This window comes from Pyricularia pennisetigena, chromosome 6 (assembly GCF_004337985.1).
Source record: "Pyricularia pennisetigena strain Br36 chromosome 6, whole genome shotgun sequence".
In the NCBI taxonomy this organism is placed as follows: domain Eukaryota; kingdom Fungi; phylum Ascomycota; class Sordariomycetes; order Magnaporthales; family Pyriculariaceae; genus Pyricularia; species Pyricularia pennisetigena.
In genome coordinates this window covers 468,590-492,050 of record NC_043744.1, presented here as the reverse complement: position 1 = coordinate 492,050, position 23,461 = coordinate 468,590, and the positions used below count along the sequence as shown (strand labels likewise).

General features: G+C 53.0%; 9 protein-coding genes across 9 annotated transcripts in view; 4 read left to right on the top strand and 5 right to left on the bottom strand.

Annotated features, from left to right (window-relative positions):
* Positions 1 to 982, top strand: part of PpBr36_04029 (uncharacterized protein) — a gene marked incomplete at both ends in the record, with an annotated part of 1,606 nt that extends 624 nt beyond the window's left edge. The window contains one exon of the mRNA XM_029891195.1: positions 174 to 982. Within this exon, the coding sequence (XP_029749350.1) occupies positions 174 to 982 (809 nt within the window). The remainder of the gene's footprint in view (positions 1 to 173) is intronic.
* Positions 113 to 3,166, bottom strand: PpBr36_04028 (uncharacterized protein; the record flags this gene model as incomplete). Its single annotated transcript, XM_029891194.1, has 1 exon — positions 113 to 3,166. One exon carries the CDS (start codon positions 3,164 to 3,166, stop codon positions 113 to 115), a length of 3,054 nt encoding a protein of 1,017 aa, XP_029750075.1.
* A 518-nt stretch (positions 3,167 to 3,684) lies between these two features.
* On the bottom strand, positions 3,685 to 4,547 carry PpBr36_04027 (uncharacterized protein; the record flags this gene model as incomplete). Its single annotated transcript, XM_029891193.1, has 3 exons — positions 3,685 to 4,033; positions 4,113 to 4,401; positions 4,493 to 4,547. 3 exons carry the CDS (start codon positions 4,545 to 4,547, stop codon positions 3,685 to 3,687), a joined length of 693 nt encoding a protein of 230 aa, XP_029750072.1.
* A 4,271-nt stretch (positions 4,548 to 8,818) lies between these two features.
* Positions 8,819 to 9,391, top strand: PpBr36_04026 (uncharacterized protein; the record flags this gene model as incomplete). Its single annotated transcript, XM_029891192.1, has 1 exon — positions 8,819 to 9,391. The coding sequence occupies one exon, from the start codon at positions 8,819 to 8,821 to the stop codon at positions 9,389 to 9,391; it is 573 nt and encodes a 190-aa protein (XP_029749929.1).
* An 824-nt stretch (positions 9,392 to 10,215) lies between these two features.
* On the top strand, positions 10,216 to 10,905 carry PpBr36_04025 (uncharacterized protein; the record flags this gene model as incomplete). The annotated part of the gene is made up of 1 exon (XM_029891191.1): positions 10,216 to 10,905. One exon carries the CDS (start codon positions 10,216 to 10,218, stop codon positions 10,903 to 10,905), a length of 690 nt encoding a protein of 229 aa, XP_029749926.1.
* A 433-nt stretch (positions 10,906 to 11,338) lies between these two features.
* Positions 11,339 to 12,031, bottom strand: PpBr36_04024 (uncharacterized protein; the record flags this gene model as incomplete). The annotated part of the gene is made up of 3 exons (XM_029891190.1): positions 11,339 to 11,492; positions 11,570 to 11,645; positions 11,749 to 12,031. The coding sequence occupies 3 exons, from the start codon at positions 12,029 to 12,031 to the stop codon at positions 11,339 to 11,341; spliced, it is 513 nt and encodes a 170-aa protein (XP_029749917.1).
* Positions 12,032 to 13,313: 1,282 nt separating this feature from the next.
* Positions 13,314 to 14,624, bottom strand: PpBr36_04023 (uncharacterized protein; the record flags this gene model as incomplete). Its single annotated transcript, XM_029891189.1, has 1 exon — positions 13,314 to 14,624. One exon carries the CDS (start codon positions 14,622 to 14,624, stop codon positions 13,314 to 13,316), a length of 1,311 nt encoding a protein of 436 aa, XP_029749151.1.
* Positions 14,625 to 15,848: 1,224 nt separating this feature from the next.
* Positions 15,849 to 16,907, bottom strand: PpBr36_04022 (uncharacterized protein; the record flags this gene model as incomplete). The annotated part of the gene is made up of 2 exons (XM_029891188.1): positions 15,849 to 16,315; positions 16,469 to 16,907. 2 exons carry the CDS (start codon positions 16,905 to 16,907, stop codon positions 15,849 to 15,851), a joined length of 906 nt encoding a protein of 301 aa, XP_029749137.1.
* A 4,050-nt stretch (positions 16,908 to 20,957) lies between these two features.
* PpBr36_04021 (uncharacterized protein) lies at positions 20,958 to 22,896 on the top strand (the record flags this gene model as incomplete). Its single annotated transcript, XM_029891187.1, has 2 exons — positions 20,958 to 21,149; positions 21,259 to 22,896. The coding sequence occupies exons 1-2, from the start codon at positions 20,997 to 20,999 to the stop codon at positions 22,894 to 22,896; spliced, it is 1,791 nt and encodes a 596-aa protein (XP_029749348.1). The 5' UTR covers positions 20,958 to 20,996.
* Between the last annotated feature and the right edge of the window lie 565 nt (positions 22,897 to 23,461).

Here is a 23,461-nt window from a genome sequence, read left to right as displayed (position 1 = left end):
AAAAAAAAAAAAAAAAAAAAGACTGGAAATGATAGCGTCCATGTCGTGATGGATTGAAAGAATGCACAAGAAACAGAGACTATCACATATCGCAGGCAGAGAAGCCAAGAGTCTATGACTGTAATCCCTCCAGTAGCCCCTCCAGCGTCACCCACCCTTCACTACCCTCCCAGTTCTCCTTGGCCTTGCCGAGCACACTACGGATCACAGTCTTTGCCTTGCCCTTCCACCGCGTCCCGATGGCCTCCACGTCTGGCCCATAGTTCTCCAGCAGCCCGACCAGCTCGTCCGTCCGCGCCACGACCTCGTCCCAGGCACCCTGGTCCAGTCTCCAGTCCGCCTTCTCCTTCTTGCCGTCGCCAGCCGCAGTGCCGGGGGCGAGCAGGGAAGCGCCGCCGCCACCGGCCACGCCCACTCCGCTGCCGCCAACCGCCGCCCGCCATGCCTTCTCGGCCGCGTTGATGGCGCCACCGTAGTCGCCGCGCCACGCGCGCTCTCGCCCGATCAGCGCCCACAACTCGGACCGAGACGTGACCATGGGCGCAACCTGCTCCTCGAAAAGGTCGACTACATTCTTTTGGATCGAGCCGCGCGCGATCTGCGGCTTGTGCGGGAGCAGGGCGGTGTCGAGGAGCAGTCTCAGTATGTCGGCGTCGACGGCATCCTCCGTTCCGCGGACCCGCAGGATGTGACGCATGGCCGCGATTATTTCGGCGACGGCGGGAGGGCGTGTACGGGCCGCCAGAGTCAGGACATTGTCCCAGATGCGCCAGTTGTCGTGGGCCATGGAAGCACCTCGCTTGTAGGCCGACAGTGCCTGGGCAAGGAGAGTGACTGCGTCGTCTTGACCCGTAGTTGTATGCAGTGCGATGTCTTCCTCCTCATCGGGCGCGGGTACGACAGCCTTGGCTGTGCTTGCTTTAGCATCGTCGCTTCCAGACTGTTTCGCCTTCTTGGCGCCGTCGACGGCTTCGCAATGTAGGCTGTAGAGTGCACTGCCAAGATTGCTCCATGTCCTTGCATCCTCGCCCCCTTCTGTGCCTGATGCTGAAGCAATGGCTCGTCTGAAAGCCTCGGCGGCATCGGAGAATCGTCCCAGCCTCAGGTTGATATCTCCGAGTCTGCTCCACATCTCTGGACTCAAACGGTTTGCTGACGTTGCCTTGATGTACGCCTCTCTGGCCTTTTCCCAGTCTTGGTGCTGGAGGTGGAACTCTCCCAGGCTACGTTGTGCTCGAGCATACCTCCGACCTGAAATCTCCCAGGCCCTCTCGTAGTGCTCCGAGTTCTGCTCTAGGTCACCAAGGATGCAGTAAAGACGCGGCGCATTCGGCGGAGGTGGATCACGCTCTGGTCCGGTGAAGTGAGCGGCTCGCAAGACGGATACGTCCACGTCTAGATCCTCTAGTCCAGGAGCGCTATCTGCAGCCTCGGGCGTCGGCTGGAATAGCCGCCATCGCACCACCGCTCGGCCTTTCTCTTCGCTTCCCAGGCCGCGACCTCCCTCATCGTCCTCTCCGTGCGCACCAGCGGTGGCTAGACAGAGTGCAACTTCGGCCCAGAGGCGCAAGCGCTTGAAGATGTCGAGGGCGGCGACGAGGGACCCGACAGACGTCCAGGAGAATGCAAGTTCGGACTCTAGATGCCACCTTGGTGGTGATGAGAGGGCGTGGACGTATTGGAGGCGGACGTTGGCGGGAGCAGAGTCGGCGGGGTCTGCTTTGGGGAAGAAAGAGGTAGGCTTGTTGACTGGTGCTGGCTTGGCTTCCCCTGGCGTGCTAACCTCGATGCTGGGGACATCGTTTGCAGAACCGTTGGGGTCGCCTTGGCGCTTGCTTTCAGGGGCCGGTGCAGATGTGTCGACAAGTACTTGATCCACCACGGCCTGCATCTGGAGGATACCCCTCTCAACTGTCCTACTTCGATGAACCTCAATCCTTGATCGTACCAAGAGGGCTTGAGTGTAAATCTGCCAGTTTGTCGATTTCTCTGAGACTACCCTTTCGGCAAATGGCAGGATTTCCTCGGATGTGAGGCTATCGGCAGGTGAGAAGGCGTCCTTCAAGGTGGCCTCGGCCAAAAGGATGATCTGGTCAAGAGGCGCCAACTGAGGCTGGCTATCTGGTGCTATACCTCGGAGCGCCTCGGGTACGCCCACCTGAGCTGTGGGGTTGGCATTAGCATCGGTGAAGTCAACCTTCTCGAGAAGAGTGTCGTCGTTCAGCGGCAATGCCTCAGGAGCCGCCGACGACTTGGTGCTCGTATCTGCCTCGGCCTGCAAGCCATCATCTGCTGCCGCGCTCTTGGCCAGGACCACAAGCTGGCTTGTGCTGTTCTCCTGAAACTTGGTGCGCTTCCCCAGTGCACCAGAAAGAGAGTAGACGAACCCAGTCAACCGTGATGCCTCAGCCAAAGCCTCCTTGGCCTTGGCATCCAGACCCAGCGTTATGTAGACGTTGACCTTTTCCAGGAGAAACTGCACTTTTTGCTCAGTGGTAAAGACGATTGATGATGGCGAGGACAGGACGTTCTCATCGGCCTCGGCGAGCGCTTCCCTGATCTGCTGCTCTAGAGTCGGCAGATCGGTCCATTGGGAGCCCTTGTTGAAGCTGGACCCCGCGCCGAGAGAGGGATGTATAAACAGCTTGTGGTGCCATACCAGCAAGCGCAACCTCAACCACGACGAACTGCGCAGCGCCGGGTCGGCAAGTCCCTTTATATCGGTATCCAGATGGCAGGAATGGGTGATGAGAGCATGTCTTGCTAAGGAGAAAAACTCTATGCTCGGTATGTAGGGGTAGACTGCCACACCGTCGACGTCAAGCGACCTGAGGCACCTGTCGCGAAGATTCCTTTTGCTGTCGCCGTTCGTAGGCTCGGGTTGGTCGACGTTGAACTCATTTTGGAAAATAGACTCGACGGCATGCGCCTGCTCCAGAACAGGGCCGGTCACGTTCAGCTGCAAGAAGGCGTTCAAGGCGGCTAGGCCGACAGCAGCCGTCTGTGCCGCCGTCAAGACGCTAGAAGCTGGCGACACGTTATTGTCGCTAACCCCTGAAGCTTTTAGGTTGCGGACGAGGTCCCGGATGAGAATACGCGCCGGCTCCGACGTGAGCACGGCAACGTATTCGCCGGCAGCAACATGAGCGAAAAGCTCGTCGGCCATCTGGACAGTTTGTTTTGTGGTCTTGACAGCCAGTATTTGCACAGATATTTCTGCGCATGCGTTTTATCGTTTTGTCACCCAAGACAAGTTAAGCTGCAAGTTAAGTTGCCTTGCGCATGTGCTTGCCCCTCATTCAAGCTGTGAATTTTTAATTTTTTTTAGGGGGGCTAACCAGTGACGTCGCATCCCAAATTCAGGGTGTCTTGGTGGGGGCGGAGCTTCAAGTGGGGAATGCTCTCGAATGTCAATTCAATTCTCCATCAAACAATCAGCCCTCACGTGATTTTGAATCAGAGGACCCATAGATCCTCGCTTCCTTTGCCCCAAAAGATGCACGCGCTAAAACGCTTGTTGACTAATTACGACGTAAAGACGCGTTGCCCCACTCAAATCCCCAACTTTCTATTGCGCTCTCATTTTTCCCTCTCCCAGCTGCCTCATTGTCTCAGACTACCTCGTGGCGAACCCACAACCGCGCACATACACACACACACACAGGAGGACAGACAATCCACACCCTACAAATTCTTCTGCACCAGCTCGCCAAAGTTTGCATTCTGCGCGCTGCCAAAGTCGGCGTTCCAGTACTGGTGGACCTCATGATACGGTATCGCGCTCGTGTTCGACCCCGGCTGGCTTGGGGCGGTCCTGGCCATGGCAAAAGCCAACCTGTTCGACCCAGTCGGCCGAAGCCAAGTAGGTGCCGCTCCGGCGCGGCCCTGGAACAATGTGCAACCGCTGCATTTGGCAGTTATCTGCCAGTGCGTGCTGTTGACGCGCGTCCCGGTGTTGAGCACCTGGTATGTCGGGACGAGGTACGGTGCTGGTGTCGTGTGTGCGCTTTTGTGGTATATTGTCTCCCAGACTCTAGTGTCAGTGCGATAAACCGGGCTTTTGGCTGGGCATCATATGAGAAATGTGAATCGAAAAGAAAAAGGCAACGCACGTAGCCCATCGCGAGCTCAACATCACCGTCTGTCCGCTCGGCCACATCACCGTCAACGGATTGTAGGTCATGCTTCCTCCCCAAGCCATGCCCGCCCAGCCGACAGCTCTTGGCGCCGCGACCTGTATCACGGCGTCGTAGGGTTCGTTTGCGCCAACTCCGGTCGGCACGGCCACTCGGAACTGGATCGCGCTGTTTGAAGTGTCGTACCGACCCAGATATTCTGCAAAGACGAAGCCCGTCTCCATGTCCGTCACCGGGCTGCTGCTACCTTGAGCTGCCGTTTGGTCTGCTCGGCCAAGTCGGATTGCGGTCAGCAGACGCTGGTTCTCTGAGTCGGCCAGGGTACCCAGGCTCAAGGAAGCTCCAGGATCACTTACCGATGGCCATCATTGCTGCCGCTACCATCCATCCTGTCCACGAAACCCAATGCATTCTGTTCTGTATGGATCACTAGTGAGCGTCTCTGTCTGGTCGTCTTGGCTGTTGACCCGTGTCTTTGTTCGTTTGCGATCCAACAAAGTCCTTTTGTGCCGGAAGCAGTCCAAAGGCTCGTAGTGCAGGTCAATCATCTCGACGCCGCGTCGACCCAGCGGGTTCTATATGTCTGGCTTGAACCTATTGATGAGATAAATTTAGAAACCCTGTGTGACGGGCGCCCCGTCCAGCTGCGCTATGCAACCATCCGACCTGTTCCGTTTCTTGGAGAGCGTTAGTTCTCGATGCCCAGAACGGCAGTGGCCAGAAACTCGCTCAGCGAGCAGATAAAGGGAAAAGGGTTTTGCCTTGGGATTCGGATCAACCATTCGGGTCAATCTAAATTATCAGCGTTCCCATTGGCACCCCCCTCTTTTGGAGCCATGCCCAGCCCGGCATTTCAATTTAGACTTTACACAGCAGGGTGGGCGATTGTAGCTCTGGGCACTTTTACCCTTACGTTCGGTGCGATCGGTCAATTTGCGGGTAAATAGGCTTTTCCCGCATCTGTCACCAAAACTTATCCCGAACCGCCAAAACCTTGGGTTTGTTTCCCTTTGTGGGTTTTGGCTCCGAATTCCCGATTGAAATAAACCCGGACCACGAGATCGAGAAGACTGGGTGTGGACTCGGTGGAGATCAGACTCAACAAAACATCTGCGCTGGTGCATTGGGGCTTCTTTGAGAAGTGCAAAATATCTTGACCATGATTCCATGACGGATGGATGGGTAAATATTTGGCGCACCAAATGCGTCTAGATGCAACATGATGAGCGTGGCCTGAGAGGTACACAAAAATGGAACAAAGACCAAATCCCGTACAATAATGATGACAATGTCCCATTCTTCAGTTCTACAAAGTCGCCTGGATTTATTCCACCCCGAAAATGTTGCACAACGTACGCGCACATATGTTCGTATGAGCTTCAACCGTCACTATCATCTTTTACCAGAGCCGCATATCACAAGTTCACAACATGGTCATCTCTCTCTTGGTCTTGGCTACGACAGCCCTGGGTAAGGCAATGGTGGATGTTATTTTCTTGCAGTTGATTTCAGAGGTCGGGCTCGGGGTCACCGATTCCGGTTCCACATTAGGAATGAGGGAGATCGCCGTCGTGCCCCGGTGCTAGGGGCTGATGTGGCTGTTGGTAGGATCCGGACGCGTCAAAGGGGCCGTAACAACGTATATAATGTAATGCTGCGTTACATTTGCATTGAGGTATGGCCACATCCATTGAAATAATAATATACAGAATCCCCTCCGCTCTCCCCTGATCAAACCAGTGAGGGCAGAATATGTATTAAGTGCCGAGGGATTTGGTGGGATCTGGTTTGCGCCGACAGCTTTGGGCCTTTGGCTAACAGTTCGTGCTTACTTTACGCTCGCCCCGTCCACCTTTGGGTTCCGTTTATAAATCGATTTTTTAAAAAGGTTATCGACTGTTACTGCAGTATTCACTGGGTAGATAGATGTACATTAATTGCTGAACAAAAAGACTTGATGCGAGATTCCTCGAATCAGATATAAAATCTGTATAAAACAATTAAAGACTGGTGTGATGCAGGAGCTGCGCCGGTATGGGGCGACGTTACTCTTGATCGATTTTACACATATTTTGATCCCGTTAGCCAGTAGGGTACGGACGATAATAGCAAAGCCTATTAGACGTTAATCGGACGCTCTCAATTCCCAAGGAATCATATCAAAATTAAAAGTTGCACTCACCCAGGTTTGCATATGGTCATCGGTAACGCACACCGAGGGCATGTCGGTTTGGGTCGGGGCTTGGATTTACGCCGGGGGAACAAGTTTCGAAGCACTACTGGCGACACCTCAAGCAGCCAGAACAGCGGCGTCAGTAGTATGGCCGCCGTGGACGTGCGGATGGGTGTTGCTGCTGCTAGTAGGTAAAGCGTTTATAAATTATATGAACGTCAAATGCCAAAAATGGCAACGAATGTGAACGGCTGCATAGTAGTTAGGAGAGAAGACAGGTGAGCCCTTGAGGATATAGGGAGGAAGTAAGAATCGAAATTGGGCTGGCGAGTATGCATTAATTTGCATATGAAAAGCTCCAGTATTGCTGCTGTTGTATGATTAACGATTTTCAAAGGCGTCGAATGGGATACCTACCCTAGACGCCGCCGCCCAAGCTGCCGACATTGAATTGTTTATCAGAAGCATCGCTTTTCACCGTCTAAGCTCAGTGTTCAGTGTTTGTGCAATTGTGCATACGTGCCACACCGTAATGGCATAGTTGTTGTGAACTTGTGAGGAGGCCAACCGAAAAAGTCTTTGACTCCAATCTTGTTGGTTGTGCATTAGAAAATTTCAAATCTAAGATCCTGCCCTGAACCGCTGCTCCAAGACCAATAGATTCAAAGCGTTTACGCCAATTTATATTTGATCTCTTTCTATTTGCTCAAAAACGGCGCTAGTTGCGTTCCATCAAGGCTAGCCAAGCGTTTCCTTTGCTAAGTTAAGGAAAGAGTGCATATTGTATAAATCATTTTGGTTACAGGAGATGCTGGCCTTGTTTCTTTGTAAATTTTAGAATGCTTGGGACTTCCCAGCAAAAGAGCTTATTGCCCTCGAACTCAACCTTGTCTCGAGGATCTCCATGCCCATCGCCCACTCGCGAGACTCCACTTCTGTACGCGTACTATATACGGAAGACCCGACCCCACTCTGACCGAGGGACGCAAAGGCCAGAAGCATCTACATGGCAGGGATCGTGAGAAAACACGCATTCGCATCTCCTAGGGCGAGAATTTCAAAGAGTAATCTCTGCAGGCCCAGCGAGCCCGGGTATAGTCTGTACGGACCAATCGTTTAGCGCCTGGAAGACACGGGCTATGCTTGCCTGCCCCGTCGTCCAACTGAGCGTTTGCTCACCCTCCATCGTAGCCGGCACACGCCCATGACCGCTACCTAGACCAGGCCCCGGGAGGGCGCGGTAGCGGCCGGTTGAACTTCACCGCTGGGGGAAGAAATGCAGGCATCGGAACTCTTCTTTGGAAAGAAATTGCGCTGACATCAGCTTATTCACCGTCAAACGAAGGCTACATCGTGGAGATGCGATGCGGGAGGCACGGCTTGGTTGTGCCCGTGCCGCCTTGGCATTTTCGCCTTGTGCGATTCGATTTTCTTTTTTTTTTTTTTTTTTTTTTTCTCTCCCTTTCTACGCCAAAGAACCCTGGAATCTCACCCGGATCAAGTCAGCGGAGCGGGGCGATCCATAAGCACTTGTCGGCGTGCCGGGCTCTTTTATGTTTAAAAAGACGAATATTTGATTGGTCGCTCGGTAAAAGATTCGGACTTTTGGCCTATCAGGTCGCCCTGCGTCTCTGCGGGGGAACGATACACGCCGCAAGGGCACATGAAGTGGAGCCCCGTAGCTGCCCAGCCTGCCCTTGATTCGAAAAGGACTGCAGATGGGGTTGTTATACTTTTGAAGTCAGCTTCTACCGTTGAGCAGCTCCAGGGACTTATTGGGGCTAATTACTATTGTTCGCGTTTGTGTCTAGAGGACCAACCAAGGCTCGGTCCCCTATTGTACGAGGATATTTGTGCTTTTCTGATGCTAGCTATAGTCTATAGATGAACTACGGACAATAACTTCAATAAGATAACCAGCTGCAGAGTAGAGTAGCCATTGTTCAATGGATGGGAAGGGTTCTCCTCTAGAAAACAAAACAAAAATCAAACATCACAACTGAGACGCATGCACTGGGTGTTTTGTGCAAGCAGCAACTATGTCTAGTTAGGAAGGTGTAATTTCATTTGCGCGTGGTCGGCTTTCGCTGGGACTAAGCACTAAGCTCGAAACATAGTTGAAATGATATTTTGCATTGCATGAGCTAGCAGCGTTATTGAGAAACTCTGTAGCGGCACAGGTGTAACCATAACCATGTCCAAGGCAGAGCAAGTGGTAATGCCTGCAGAGATGTCGGAAAACATAGGCGAGGATCCGATGGAGAAAACGAGAAGCAGACGGCAAGACAAACAAAAGATCTGGAATAATGCTGAGGAGAAGGCAGTCATTTGAGAAAAGCATAAAGGAAGAGCTTCCTGCCCTTCCTAGAAGCCATTGAATCTTTCCATCCCCCCCATCCCTCTCCAGCATCTTCCGCAGGCTTCAGGAACAAAGACAGCTACTCCCGCCCCCCATTAAGCACGCTCACAGCTTTTCTTTTTCCCCTCCCCCCCCCCTTTTCTTTTCAAAATGAAGACCTTCGCCATCATCACCGCCGTCCTCGCCACGGCAGTCACGGCCGTGGACCTGCACCTCCAGAACTGGGGTGGCTGCAACGACCAGGGCGGCGGCTGGGTCTGCTACGGCATCAACCCCAACACCTGCTGCAGCGTCAACGCCGGCACCTTCTTCGCCAGCGTCTCCTTCCGGGCCATCCCCCACGAATGGAACCTGCAGTGCCGCGGCCACGCCGGTCCCAACTGCGGCTCCATCCGCGAGCAGCAGGACAGCGGCGGCCGCGACTACGTGTGCCTGGGCAACGGGCCTTTCGGCGGCTCCGGCTACGGCTTCAACAACAGGAAGATGGTTCGCGGCGTCACCTCCGCCCTGGCCGCTCGCGGGGCCGACGGCCAGGAGTCGACCGGCTGCGTTGCTCCAGACCTCATGTACCTCGCCGACGGCACCCAGTACAACTACACCGCCATCGTCGAGGCCAAGCTGCCCACCGAGGAGCTGGTCGCGCTCAACAAGGCCGGCGCCTCGGCTGCCGATATCCCGGAGAGCTTTGCCACCTTCCAGCTTGCGGAGAAGCGCAAGCTGTAAAAGGTCACCCTGGATGAGATGCGGGCGTGTTTGGTGGTGCAGGGCCTGATGTAGGCCCCGAGTGGAAGAAAAGAACGTGGAAAATGTTTCCTTTAATCTCTCTCTCTCTCTCTCTTTCTTTGTGCTGCTTGGCCTTTTTTGTCCGAGTATAACATTTCTTTTTGCCGAGGGCCCCGGCCGCCCGACTTGTGGGCGTTAAACAACAATATTTTTTTTTTTGAAAATCATAGTGCTTAGGCTAGTTAAAAAATCATCACATGAGACTATGTTTTTGAATCAATGCAATTATGTGACATCTTTGAGTTCCAGCACGACAGCAAAAATAGGGGAAAATTGCAAGAAACTGATCAACTACTCTAGAGTCTACTAGATCTAGACACATTCAATAAATTCTGAAGCTTTAAAAACAACCTTTGTTACCCACGCCAGCCTTTGCGGCTTAGTGTTACTTCTGAATGACGCTTTGTGGTTCTGGGGGACATGTATTGCAATCTGCAAAGCCGTCCGCTTTGAAAACATTGCCTTTAGGCTTTGGACCGTATCGCTTATTCTGGTCCTGGACAGCCAAAAGAACGTCAAAGTTTATTTATAGACTTGATTTCTAACCGCCAATTCTCTGCATTCCATCGATTCCATACCAAAGGCCCAACAACGACTTTATCTGGAAAGCAGGCACCCATTTTGCAAACATTTCTTCTGGGCACATCTTCCTGCTCCCAAGTGTCTTTTGTATTTCGAACCAGCCCCAAGCAGCCTGCCAAGCTAAAGCCACCTGCTACTCCTCATCCCAAAAACCCGCAAGACAAAAAGAATAAGAACAAAACATGACACTCACCGATCTCGAGGCCAGAATGCTGGCGGTAGCCCTGCAGCAGACCGAGCAGCAGGCAAGGGATGTGAGTCGCCTCGAGGAGCTGATCGAGCGAGAACAGTCGAGAGCAGAGACACATCTGCCCAGGACCGCGGCAGTCCTCGAGGCTCTGACGGCGGCCGAGGAGGACCTGTCCAAGATGAAGAGCATCGTCGCGCGGCTCGAGGACCTTGAACGCTCGCTCAGTGCCCACCGGCAGATGGCGGAGACCAAGACGCAGCGGCTCGGCGGGGGCAGGGACCCGTCCTTGGCCCGCGAGGTGACGTCCTATGAGCACCTCGAGATGGTCACGGAGCAGCACCGGCTGGTCACGGCCGACCTCGTCCTCGCCCGGAGGTGGCGGTGCGCGCTGGAGTGCCGGCTCTGGGCGCTTGGGTCGAGTTGCTGCTACGTCGTGCATGAGCAGATGGTGCACGCGGACATGATCAAGGGCTTCGAAAACAACCTGAGGAAATCTCGCGACAGGTACCGGGCTCTCTTGGTGGTTGCTGATGCCGATAATCTGGCTGGGTATGAGAGTGGAACGGACAGGATTCGGAGGGACGGGGACGCCACTGTAGTGTTTGTCGCTTCTCGCGTCTATCAGCTCGTCACTTCTCCTGGTCCAGTCGCCCCGATGCAGCACCTCTGGATACCGCGGTGATCCAATTTCCTAACACATAGTTTACTATTTATCTAAAGTCCTAGATTTTAACAGATGTTGCATTCCACAACATTACGTTTTCCACCGTACTAACAAGTCAGCCTAGTATGGTACTGATTTTGAGCTAAAAGTGTGGTACCAAGTCTTTTTTTATTTGTATTATACGGGTAGGCTGGCTGATAATAGACATAAAATCTAGACTAAGAAGATGGACAGGAGTTGTGCACCCTCCTGTAAAGAGCGACAAGAAGTATAAGACCCATCAAGCCCCATTTTACACACTTGACTTCAACACGCTTCCACTCCTCCACTCCCACTAAACCTTGAAAGCCAGGGGGATCCTGCAGACTCTTCCCCGCCACAAGGCTCGACACCTTCCCCCCTGCCCCCACAGTCTTCCGAGAAGGACTCCCGCGCTGGGATCTCGGCCTCTTTACTGGTCCCAGCACTGGTAGCTGGTGACGCGGTCGTTGGGGTTGTTGGCGGGCTGGCCGCAGACCCAGTACTGCTGCTGGTTGAGGTCGGCGATGCCGGGGCTGGTCAGGTCAAAGTGCAAGCAGCCGTTGTCGTCGGTGCATCCAGCGTTGCTTTTTTGTTTTGACAGAAACGAAAAAGGTCAGCCAGGAGAACAAGCATTTTCTCGGGCGGGTTTGACGTCACTTACAAGTAGAAGCGGCAGTAACCGCCGGCATCGGGCCCGACGGCGCTGACCTGGTCGTTCAGGTCGCTAGCAAGAGGGACTATGTTGTTTCGTCACGGAGATGATTAATTAGCCTGACCCACGCTCCTCACACATTGTTGACTGGCGACCAATATCCAAAAAGAAAACAAGACAAAACATACCACAGACGCCAGCGGGCGAGGTGATGTGGACGCAGTGGCCGCCCCAGTTGGCGTCGGTGCACAGGAAGACGCCGTGGTCGGCGCGCTTCTCGAGGCCGCGGACGTCGAGCTGGGTCGAGTTGCTCAGGGTGGCAGACAGCTTGACCGACTCGGGGATCTCGCTCGGGTCGATGGCCTTGTACGAGACGCCGGCGGGGATGCGGGCCTTGAGCTCTGCGGGGATGGCGGTGACGGTGGCGCCGAGGGCGGCAACGCCGAGGAGGACGGTGCTGAGAAACTGCATTTTTTTTTTTTTGGAAAGACTTGGAAAGACTTGAAAGGACTTGGTCTTGGAAAAGCTTGGTGAAGCAGAAAAGGGGATTTTGTGCAAGGTCTTCTTGTTTGCTGTCTCTGGCGTGCCTCTGAAGATGAGCCTGAGGAGTCTTGGAAACGGTTTTGAAAAATGCAGGATTTCAGTGCCAATTTTATACTCGACTTTGAAGCATCAACCGTCAGCCATAATCTTGTTGTAATTAACTTAGTGATCATACTATTCAAGGTTCAACCATCTATGTCTACCTGTATCATACTCTACTCTAGACCAAACCCAATAGCTTCCAACTGTGCCACCACATCACAGCATCCATGATGGCCATAGTATGATTTTGCCCCCTGCTAGATCGGGACATTACTAAGTTACAAAAGCCCCAAACCACCCACAAAGAACACAAATTGCAGCCGGACCGTGATGAGAGAAAAAAAAAAAGAAAAGAAAAAACAAGACCTCCACTCGACTGATGCAAAGGTGTTGACCTGACTAACCGCTTGGCATATTATTGGCACGTAGCTTGTTTCAACCGAGACTTCTGATTGGAAGGGGGGCCTATTGGCTGGTCGTCAGGTAACGCGGGAACGGTGGTGAGGGTGGTATCCTGGATCACGGGTTTGCCTATTCGGGCAAGCGAAGCTGACACCAACAGATCGAATAAGAAATTAGGGGTTCGGGAACAGGATGTAACCCGAGTATTACTTCTTGGCCACCTACAGAGTCCGGTTGGCTCTAAAAGCCTGGCATCTGTCTCTGCTTCGTAATGGCTTTGCATAGTGGCGGAAATTGTCGCGTTTCCGCCATGAATACAAACGCAAAGTCTCATTCGTGGACAAACGACGACACGTTCGAAAATTGGGGAAGCTTATTGATTGCATATGCCGGGCACGTATATTTCTTTTGGTGTGACAACCCAAAGTCATCCAAGAATCGTTGCTGCCTAAATGTTCATTAACCACTTCATCAAAGCCAACAGCCTTGAATTTTAATATTTTGATCAAAGTCCCATGACAAGGGCAAATCACTCATGCTAAACATAACAGTTCTACATGTTAGGTGTTCACGGGTCGATGCATTGAAGCGTCAAAGCTGCCCAAGTGAGCTTGTCTATGAGCCCCGTTGGAGCAAGCCGGTTTAACTTTAAGGACGGATACAATACAATCATCGAGACTGCTGGCTGGCTTCTGCCTCATTGAATTGTTGACAACATGAGCCCCCCCGATCACAAAGATAGTCTTTACAGATATCTTCCCGCACGTCATCGGGCAACCTCAACACCCATCCTCCCCCGTTTCTGACCAATCAAACCACCAACCCCATCATCTCCAGACCGTAGTCGCTTGCGTTCGCCAAGCTCGGCCTCGTCCAACCCTTCCCGAGGCGCCACCACACCATCATCACCTCCTTCCTTCTCCGTCTCCATCTCCACCTCTGCTGACCGCCGCCGAAACGTAAGATGGTTCATTGGACACGGCGAGCAGGCCAGCGTGCACCACGCCCTGTCCTCGCCCACCCGTAGCGGCCGGTCCGCAAAGTTGACCGCTTCGCACACTGTATACCCGGCACTGAACCCGGAGTGGTACGCCTCGGGCAGCGTGACGACGATCTCCCCGGCCCTCTGCACGACGGGCACGACGCTGACGCCGGCCCTCCGCAGCGCGGCGTGCCCGTCCAGCGTGGCGTTGTGCCGCATGAACTGCTCGTGGTGCGGTATCGATATCGCGGCGGGCGCGGTCAGGGGCGCGGAGCGAAAGACGTCCTCGGCCGCGCGCCTGTCCGCGCTGCGTATGCAGAACCAGACCTTGACGCCCTGGAACAGGTGGTTGAGCGACAGCAGGCCGACGTCCTCGACGTGCCACGTGAACGGGGCCAGGGCCGTGCCCTCGTACTTGTACGGGTAGCACAGCCCCGGGATGGGCGCGTACTCGTCCAGGTGGTTGCCGGCCAGGGGCCAGATGAGGGAGCGCTCCGGGACGCCGGCCCGGCGCCGGTCGCGCGCCGTCTCGAGCGGCACGTCGACAATGTACCGCATCGTGCCGGCCGCGAGTCGCGTCGTCGGCGTGCGCAGCTGGTTCCACATGTCGAGCAGCCGCGCCGCGTCGTCTGCGTCGGGCTGCGGCGCCGGACGCCCCCACGTCGCCGCCGCCGCCGCCTGCCCGACTGCTGCCTCGGCTCTTCGGCCGGCTTTGGCGGTCCTGCGCCCGTCGTGCAGCCGCACGAACCCCGTGCCCTTGAGCCCCTGGCGCCGGTAGGACCGGTAGCGCTCACCGGCGGCCTTGGGGTTGTACGAGGAGCCGCCGGGAAGTTGCTGCGGTGGCCACTCTGCCAGGTCGGCGGGGACGGCGATCTTGAAAGCACCGGTGGCTTCTGCGCCGAGCATGACTGCGACCTCGATGAAACGTTTGGGGAACTCTGCGTCCTGCATCTGCGCGCTCGTCGGCTGAAGCACCAATACGTCGGTGGAGTGGTCGTCAAAGCCCTGGTGTTCCCAGCTGTGCTTGATCTCTTGCATGTCATCTGGCCAGACTGCTGCCCGTCGGCTTTGCGGATTTTGATTTTGAGTCTCCATTTTGAGGGTTGAATACCCGATATAGATACTATAGTAGTACTGAATAAGAGGTTTGAAATTTGTTGAATGACAAGTTCGTGTTGAGAAGGACTGTTGAATTGCGGCAGGAGCGAGAAACGTCGTGAGATTCCCGGAACGCAGGAATTCAGGCATGTTTCCTTTTGTTCAAGACTCGCTTGATATCTATCGCGTCCATTCTTATGTTGGTATCATCATGTTGGTGTTTGTTTCGCCGGAAGCAGAATAGACAAAGGCGAAGCAATCTCGCAATGTTGTGTGTACAAGTTTGTGGGCCGACACTCTCTCGCATCCAGGACAATGCATAAAGAAGACCAAAACCACAAGCCACTCGAGGAACTTTGAGTAGTCCCTGATTTCCCTGGCAGACAAAGAAAAATCCAATGGCAGTGCGATGCCCTAACTACATCCAGCGATAATGCAGTTGGCGAATTGTCTGGGTCTTTGTTTAAGGCCCACAAGCATCAATAAAAAGTCTCTAATCAAAGTCAGTAGTTAATGAAGTGAGAAGTGGAGAAAGTGACTACTCACACTCAAGCAACAAAATAGAGTAGGGGGTGACTGAGTGAGTGCACAACAATAGATTGACAGAAGCAGACAAAAATTCATGGCAGAAGCTAATAGCTCCAGCCAAGCGAGAGCTGCAGAAAAAAAAAAAAAAAAAAAAAAAAAAAAAAAAAAAAAAAAAAAGTTGATTAGTTGGCCAGATGATGCGCACATTGGCACATGTATTTCTACCAATCATGGGTCGGCCCTAGAACCAGAGCTAGACTTCTAGATCTAACGCCAGATGAAAACCCAGAGTGAGCCTAATTCTGGACCACCATAATGGCGTCCTTACTACAGTAGCCGCCGCACCATTTGACGAGTGCAGTACTCAAAATATGCTTTCGCGCCGTTTTGCTATCGCTCGCATCCTAGTTTCTAACCGGCGTCAGCCTCAAATCGACGTCGGATATCGCTCACAGTCGGAAACAGGCATAGAAGAGACGAGTACACCACAACCATCACCAAATATTAATTAAGACTACCATCATAGTGCTGGGTATGTACTATATAGCTGATCAAATGCAAGCGACGCCGAACCATGCAGTGTGTGCTGACAAGACCATATCCTCAAATTGGAGGGTTCATTTTTTTTTTGAACAAAGATAAAAAAAAAATCGTCTCTATTACTTTCCAATCCAAGGAGCAGAACTAGCCGCTCTAAGCAAGGAACGCAGCGACACCGGCCATGAGGACGGCGCCAAAGGCGGCGGCACCGGTCCTCGAGGCACCGGCAACCACGGGTGTCGTGCTGGTAGGCACGGGAGCACCGGTGGGGTGAATAGGGCGGGTGCCGTTGGTGGTGCCGGTGGGTTGGGCGCTGCCCGTGGAGCTCCTCGCGGACAGGGGCTTTTGGCTCAGCTTCCACTGCTTGACAACAAAGTCCTTGGCGACCTGGGTGTATTTGTTGAAGTAGCTGCCGTGCACAGAAGTCTCGATGCCGCCAGGGGCGGAAGGGTCGCAGTAGCGGTCCGCGACGTCGCACCACGACCGGAGGCGAGGGGAGTAAGGCTCGCAGGCGTCGTTCTTGAGACGCGGGAAGAGGCCATCGCGGTCAGTCACGGTGCCGAGGTTGAACGACTGGTTGGCGGCACGAGTTGGGTCGCCGAATAGGATCATGGCGATGACTGTGGTGGAAGTTGATTAATTAGTATTAGACCAAGGATGAGATGGAAAATTGGGATGAAAAATGCGACCCCGTTCGCCAAATTCGTCCGAACTCGTGGTTCTTCCTAGTCTGGCGAACACAATGTTGAGAATAAAATCGGGTTAAAACCTACTGTTCTTGTCGTAGATGGCATCGAGATCAGCCGACTTGACGGGCATGAGCTCACTGCTAGCGCCGCAGATGAGATCGGCCACAGCTTGAGCACCCTGGGAGTAGCCGAGCAGGGCAACCTTGCTGTCTGGGCACATTTGGACGTAGTCCTTGACGAGCTTGCCAAGGTTGGTGGTGCCGGTCATCACACTCTGTGCGTAGTCCTCAAACGTGGCCGGGTAGTCGACGGCGGTGACGGCGCTGCCTGGGATGGCGGCGGTCACGTTACCGGCGACGGTCCGGATCCTGCCCATGCCCGCAGCCTCGGTCGAGCCGCGGGCGACAAAGATCTGCACACCGGGGGCGCACGACGTCGGGGCCGTGATGGGCGCATCGGGAGTCACGGTCTGGGCGGCTACGGCAGCGACCAAAAGGCCAGCGACGGGGAGTGCGGAAACCATTGTTGCGTTTGGAAAAAAAAAAGATCCTGATTAAAACGGAAATGGTTTTTTTTTTTTTTGCTTCTGGGCTGCGAGGTGCGCGACTCGTGACTTGACGGATGGGCAGAACGATTGAGGATCGGCTGAGTGCAGAGAGACCAGAGCGCATCGCCTCAATCGACTGGCATGGCGTTCAACGTTTTTAAAGGCCGAGCGCCAGCGCTGCAGTTGTCAGACATTGACGTTATCCATCTCTCGAGTAAGCAATTTCGACTGTTAGGAGTTGCCTATTGGGGGCTACTTCGCCGAGGATACAGGGATTGACTTTGACGGGGCTGGCTTAAATGGGGCTTGGCTATACTCAATCCATGCAACTGGTGGCCCGCGCGGTCCAGTCCAATACCAAGAGCTAGACCCAGAACAAAGGTAGGTAGCGACATTGGACATGGGTTGCAACAAGCGTGTATCATCAGTGCAACAAGACGAAGTAAAATTAATTGAATACGTATTATATCGAAACACTTAACATGATCACCTGCCTACGTATACACACGCGTGTTCACTGGGCAACAAATCCACCTAATGCTGCGATAAGAATGGAAGCGAAGCAACGCAACGCAACGCAACGCAAACGCAACGCAACACAACACAACACAACACATGCTACAGTAGTTTTATTGTGCAACCATGGACAAATTGTTATGGTTCATCAAATCGACAAAGACACTCCCCTCGCGCCACCCTGAGATCGGATTCGGCAACCGGAAGATTACCGGGCGGCGGCAGCAGGTGGGGTACTGTAGAGCAAAAGTAAAGTACACAACTGTAAGTAGCAGGTGTGGGTGGGGGGCCATGCAGACCACAGGGGTTTTCTCCATAACTACGTTCCCACCTTTCTCTTTTTGTGTGTTTCGCATTGAACAACGGTTGCCAATCTCTGGAAGCGACATAACCACGAATCCATTCATTCACAAAATCCATCTCTTCGCATGGGTAAAAGCGAGGGCTGAGCTCTCAAATAGGTCTTATGAACCAAGCTATCGATTCCAAGCTCAAATTGCCCGTCAAAAGTGAGGCATAAAGGCAGGCATGTATTTGCACAATCATCTTCAGTTATCTTGATAACGTCCATCTCTGTCATGACCTTGTGTCTCCAAACCTAATCTGGGTCAAGAAAGGCGAGCAAGCACCGACAGGAAGGTTGTCTAATTTTCCGATAGTTCCAAGTTAGTTAATTTACAGGAGTTAATTAGTGACGTGCTTTGGATCTTGGTAAGCTAATAATCAACCCCTGGCTGCCTTCGGATGGACGGCCTCATGCTTAGTTTAGTGCCTTTCGGTTCCTCTCGAGCGGGATCCAGACGTCAAAGATCGGATGCCGATTTTAAGGCAGTTGGAACAGATGGCGTGTGTCAATCGCCAGGAAGTTTCTTTAGCCACCAGCTAACAGAATCAGACGAATCCGGGTTCAGTTTCCCCTGCGTTTCACGCGACCAACAACACGTGCATCGTCTTTCTCGACCGTTCAATGCATCATTTATCTCATCGTAGTCGCGCCAACAGCGTCTCTTCCCCTGATATGCCATACCCTTTAGGGTAGGTAGCCACCAGATAGTGAATGATTTGGTGACCTGAGGCGCCAATTCGCAGCGCCTCACTTGCGACGGCTAGCGCAACCCCGCCTTGCACAACAAAGTCAAAGCTGTTTAGCCCCGCCAATAACAAAGTTCTTGATTGCTTCAGGTGGGCTAGGGCTCTGAACCCCACCTGAAATGGCCCCCGACCCCCAATCCCCTCATTTACCATGGTAAAAACAATCCGGCAACGTGACAGTCCCCCTCTTCTCGCTCTTAACTTACTGCATACCGAATCGAGCCATTTGGATATCGCGACCAAAATTGAGCACGTTTAAACGCGGTCTGTGTGGGCGATTTATCGTATCTATGCGACAAAAAACAACCCAACAGCCCGGCCGATTTCGTATCCAAAATCCAATTATGGAAAGCCTGTCGGAACTGCCGTTGAACCCACATCAGACAGACCATCAGGCGAGGTCCCTGAGCTGTCAACCAAATCTTGGTCCTGGTCCACGGGTATTTCGGCTCCTTAATGCAGGCTCTCTTGGGTTCTTTTGCTTTTCAGACACACAGCGTCACGAATGCCGGTTTTTTTTTGGACCCATATTTACCAGGTATACGCCACGTGGTTGACAAGTTTCTCCTTGGCTGATTGGTCCTGCAGCAAGCAACATCCTGCTGTTGATACAGGCATCACCCTCATAGTTGAATCAACTCTGATCTTTACATAGACACGGCCTCGCCAGAACCCAAAAATAGCATACGACAAAGTCTCGATACTTTCCGTGATCGCAGCAGTAATTCAAGCAACATGATTCCTTGGTCACCCGATTCGACGAGGTAGCACACATCTCCGCGAGGATCATGGGGAAAATCAGGATTTGAGAAGAATCAATCAATAGTGCATACACAGCAGCAGGTCGACTGAAAAATTGCGGCTCTCCGTTAAATTGTGAGTGACCGTGGAGAGTCACCGAGGTCAGCCTTTTGTCAGCAGCTACATCGCGTTTGGCAACCTCGTCGTTATAGTGTGGCCAGTCAATAAAACGACTGTCAATCCTTCATGGCCCCCCCCACAACCCAGGCACAACTACCGAATTTCAGCTTTGCCGGTTGCAAACAGCAGCAGTCAGTCGTATCGTATTTCGACATTTTCGCGAGAGACTCTTGGGCCTAATCCGAGCGTCCACTGTATCATTGAGTTTACTCGTCGCATCCTTTACGAACGGAGCCGGAATGCTGCTCCAAGAGCCCCATCTATATCGGCAGGAAGATTATAGACCGACGGCGAGTCAGATTCCCTTTTTGGTTTGGGCAATATCCCGGCTATCGTACTGGGACTTTCATGCCTGTCAAGCTTGTCCAGCCTGGCCTAATCGAGCCCCCCTTATGCTGCTAATCCACCAGTCCAAGGGCACCTCAGCTGATTTCGTAGCTAAACTGTTAGTGCTACAACTGTAACGGCCAAGTACGGACCGAGTACAGGAGATTGCCATGTCTATACGGCAGCCTGGGATCAGTGGTCTGTTTCCTTATCTTTTTTTTTTTTCTTTCTTTCTTTTTTGCTTGTAGTTGGAATTCCCTACTGCCACAGTGCAGTTGCAGGCCATTACACTTGCATGTACATGGGGCCGATCAGTGACCAGGAACCATTGTCCAGCAATCGCTGGAACCGATATAGTCCCTATCAGAAACGCATACAGTGCATACACACCCATCCAAATTTTTTTCTTTTTTTTTTTTTTCTCCGCTATCAACCGTCGTGAGTTGTACTGTATGTATAACAACATCACCTTGTCAGTCTGACCGTTTACCCTGGTCCCCCTTGGGGTTGACCGAGACTAGCTGGTCAAAAAGCATCCACCGAGAAACATCATTTGCCACGTGGGGATAAGCACGTTCAGCGGCTCTACTACGTGCTATGGCATCTCAACAAGCTAGCAGATGTTCGCTCGCCCCAGACCGGTCAAGGCAGAAGCCGCTCCAGATGCCTCGAGACCGCAATTATTCCCGAGTGGTCATGTCCCTCGGCAGCTAGCTACCTGTTTGTAGTCTAGCGACTGGGTATGAGAGGGTCGTGGGTCGGTACCACTCAAATCAATGCTTGGCCAAGCGACTTTGCCAAGCATAGCAGCATGGTATCAACGTATCGACTCGCGCTCAGCCCTTGTCTCCGCAATTCTTACCAAGCAATACTTGCAGTACTGGGCGAGGTACTGCGGCTGACGGGGGACGACTTCGGGCACCGCGTCTAGTACGTACTATGTATGGATCTAACCTGACCGGGGGCCACGATGTAACTCAGTTTTTCGGTTGGACGTAGGTAGCCAAGAAAACCCACGTTGTTCCGGCAAACACACGCCACTTTACCCAAGCCGACCGTCCGAGCCATAATCGTCAAAAGCAAGAGTTTCCCCGGACTGGAGTTGAACAACACATCCAACGTCGGCTCTTCTGATCTGGACATGGCATTGCTGGATAGGATTCTTCTCAGATAGACGAGCCCCAATCGACTCAGCAGCATAGGGGGAAAATGGCAGAGGGACACAACGGAGGTCCGCTGTTGGTCGGCACGACCACCACGCTGCTGTTCCTGGCTACTATTTCTGTGGCGGCTCGTTGCTACAACCAGATCGTCTTGATGAAGCGATTTCAGATCGAGGACTGGCTCGCTGTTGTAACATGGGTATGTTATTGTGGTCTTTTTTTTTTCTTCTTTTTTTTTGTTTTACTTTTGTGGCCAGTTGCTTCTGGGCTATTCTTGACTAACAAAACAACGACACTGCCCGATCCAGTTTGTCTTTGCGCTCTTTACTGGAATCTGCTGCACTGGAGTCCACTACGGACTCGGCAAGAGCGTTGAAGATGTTCCCATGAAGAATCGTCCCAAGGCCTTATTCTTCAAGTACTTGGGCATGACGACGTACGTGGCCGCGTCGGGTCTCATAAAGTTCGTGGTCGGACTTTACCTCGTCAAGCTCTTCTCGGCGTCGCGCCAGAAGTGGCAAACCCGGTTCCTATGGACGCTGCTCGCCATCGTCGGCGTTGTCAACACGGCCTATTTCTTCATCAGCATCTTTCAGTGCAACCCCATTGAGCGGTTCTGGATGCAGAACGACCCGGACTGGCCCAAGCGAGGTCGCTGCCTCAAAACCTGGCTTGCGCTGGCGTCGACCTACACGGTCAACATTGTCAACATCATCGCCGACGTCGCGCTCGCCCTGCTGCCGATATCCTTGGTCTGGAATTCCAAAATGGACAAAAGGACGAAGTGGTCCGTCGTCGCCATTCTTTCCATCGGATCAGCGGCCTCCATATGCACCATCATCCGCGTCCCCTTCGTGTACCAGCTGCTTGCCAACAAGGAGTACCTCGCCAACTTTATTGACCTGGGTGTCTGGAGCGCCGTCGAGATCGGGCTGGCCATTGTTGCGTCGTCTGCCGCCACGCTCCGCCCCTTGTTCAGGAAACTGAAGCTTCTACAGACTACCATCGTGCATCGCAGTCGTAAATCTGGCCACTCGCGCTCTCGCAGCTTCCAGATTTTCCCCAAGGATAGGAAGAACAGCATGGGCAATGCGCTGGGCCAGAACGACGCAGCTCCCAAGTCCACCAGCAGCAAGGGGCTCAGCTCTTTCGGGGGCAGTACGTTCGGTACCGACACCAAGATCTCTTTCAGCCAGGCCTTGGGCAACAAAAAGTCTTACGCGACGCTCGAGGGCGACACCCTGAACGACCCCTCGGACGACATTGCCAACGGCGGCAACCCAAAACATAAAAGACGGTCCAGCCCCATACATGTGCGCACTTCCATCTTCGTCGACGTCGAGAAGGGTGAGGGCGGTGACGGAGACATCGTCTCGCCGACAATGCACCCCAGGTACCACCCACCTTTTCAATCTTCGACCAGCGAACACAGGCGGACAGATAGCGAAGAGCGATCGATGTGGGGGAAGAGGGAATCGCAAGCACATCAATACCACATTCCACACACTCACCAGCGGAGCAAGACCCGGGACCACGAACTGGCAGATCTCGAGGAGGTCAGTAACGACGGCGGCGGCCGCACTCATGAGAGGCTCCTATCGCCCAGGACTCCGAGATCGCCATTTCCCATGATTTCACCCACTTCCTCACGATCGCCCGCGTCGCCGTTACTCAGCAGCAACATGCCTTCGCCATACTCCCCATCCTTCTCTCTCACGTCGCCCAAGGTCAACAACAACAATAACAATAATAACAACAACAACGGCACCCCTTCACCTTATAGTCCGCACTTTCCGCCGCCTCTAGCCTCACCCACGCTAGAAACACAAGTCGAGCTGCAGCAACCGCAGCCAACACACCAGCCTGCAGCAAAACCCCAGGGCAGCCTGCTTCCTGTGCCACCTGTACGTGAGAGCGAGACGAGGAGACTGAGCAGCCCAATGTAGATTCTTGACCCTTTTCTTTTCTTTTTTTTTTTTTTTCTTTGTTGCTCTCTCTTTCTCTCTCTCTGCATGCATTTCTTTCTACTGACGCCCTCATGTCATTTTACTTTGTATAATCCCACATTCATGAAAAAGTCTCTGTTGTTGTTTTCTTTTCCTTTTGTTTCATGTACGAGAAAGAGCGCGCTCATGTACAATTGACATTGATCAAATCTACGTATTGTGTTTTAGAATGCACTATACCAAGTTGATGGGATATGCGGCGTTTCTTGTTGACGGAGGATGGTTATGGATGTTCAACGCATCATCTTTCTCTTTGTCTACCTAATTTCATAACCGAACCTTCCGATCTTTGACCACCCATTGGCAACGTGACATAGTCCAGAGTGTATTGAGATCGATTACCGATTCATTGGTATTCACTTGACCAGACATGTATCCGTAGGTATTTACCGTCCGGAACTGACTCGGGAGAATCGGCGGAACCCACTGCATCTCGATCATCGTATCCGACGCTCTGACCTCTTTTTTTTTTTCACGAACCAAGTCAAGTAGAAAAGAAAGGGGG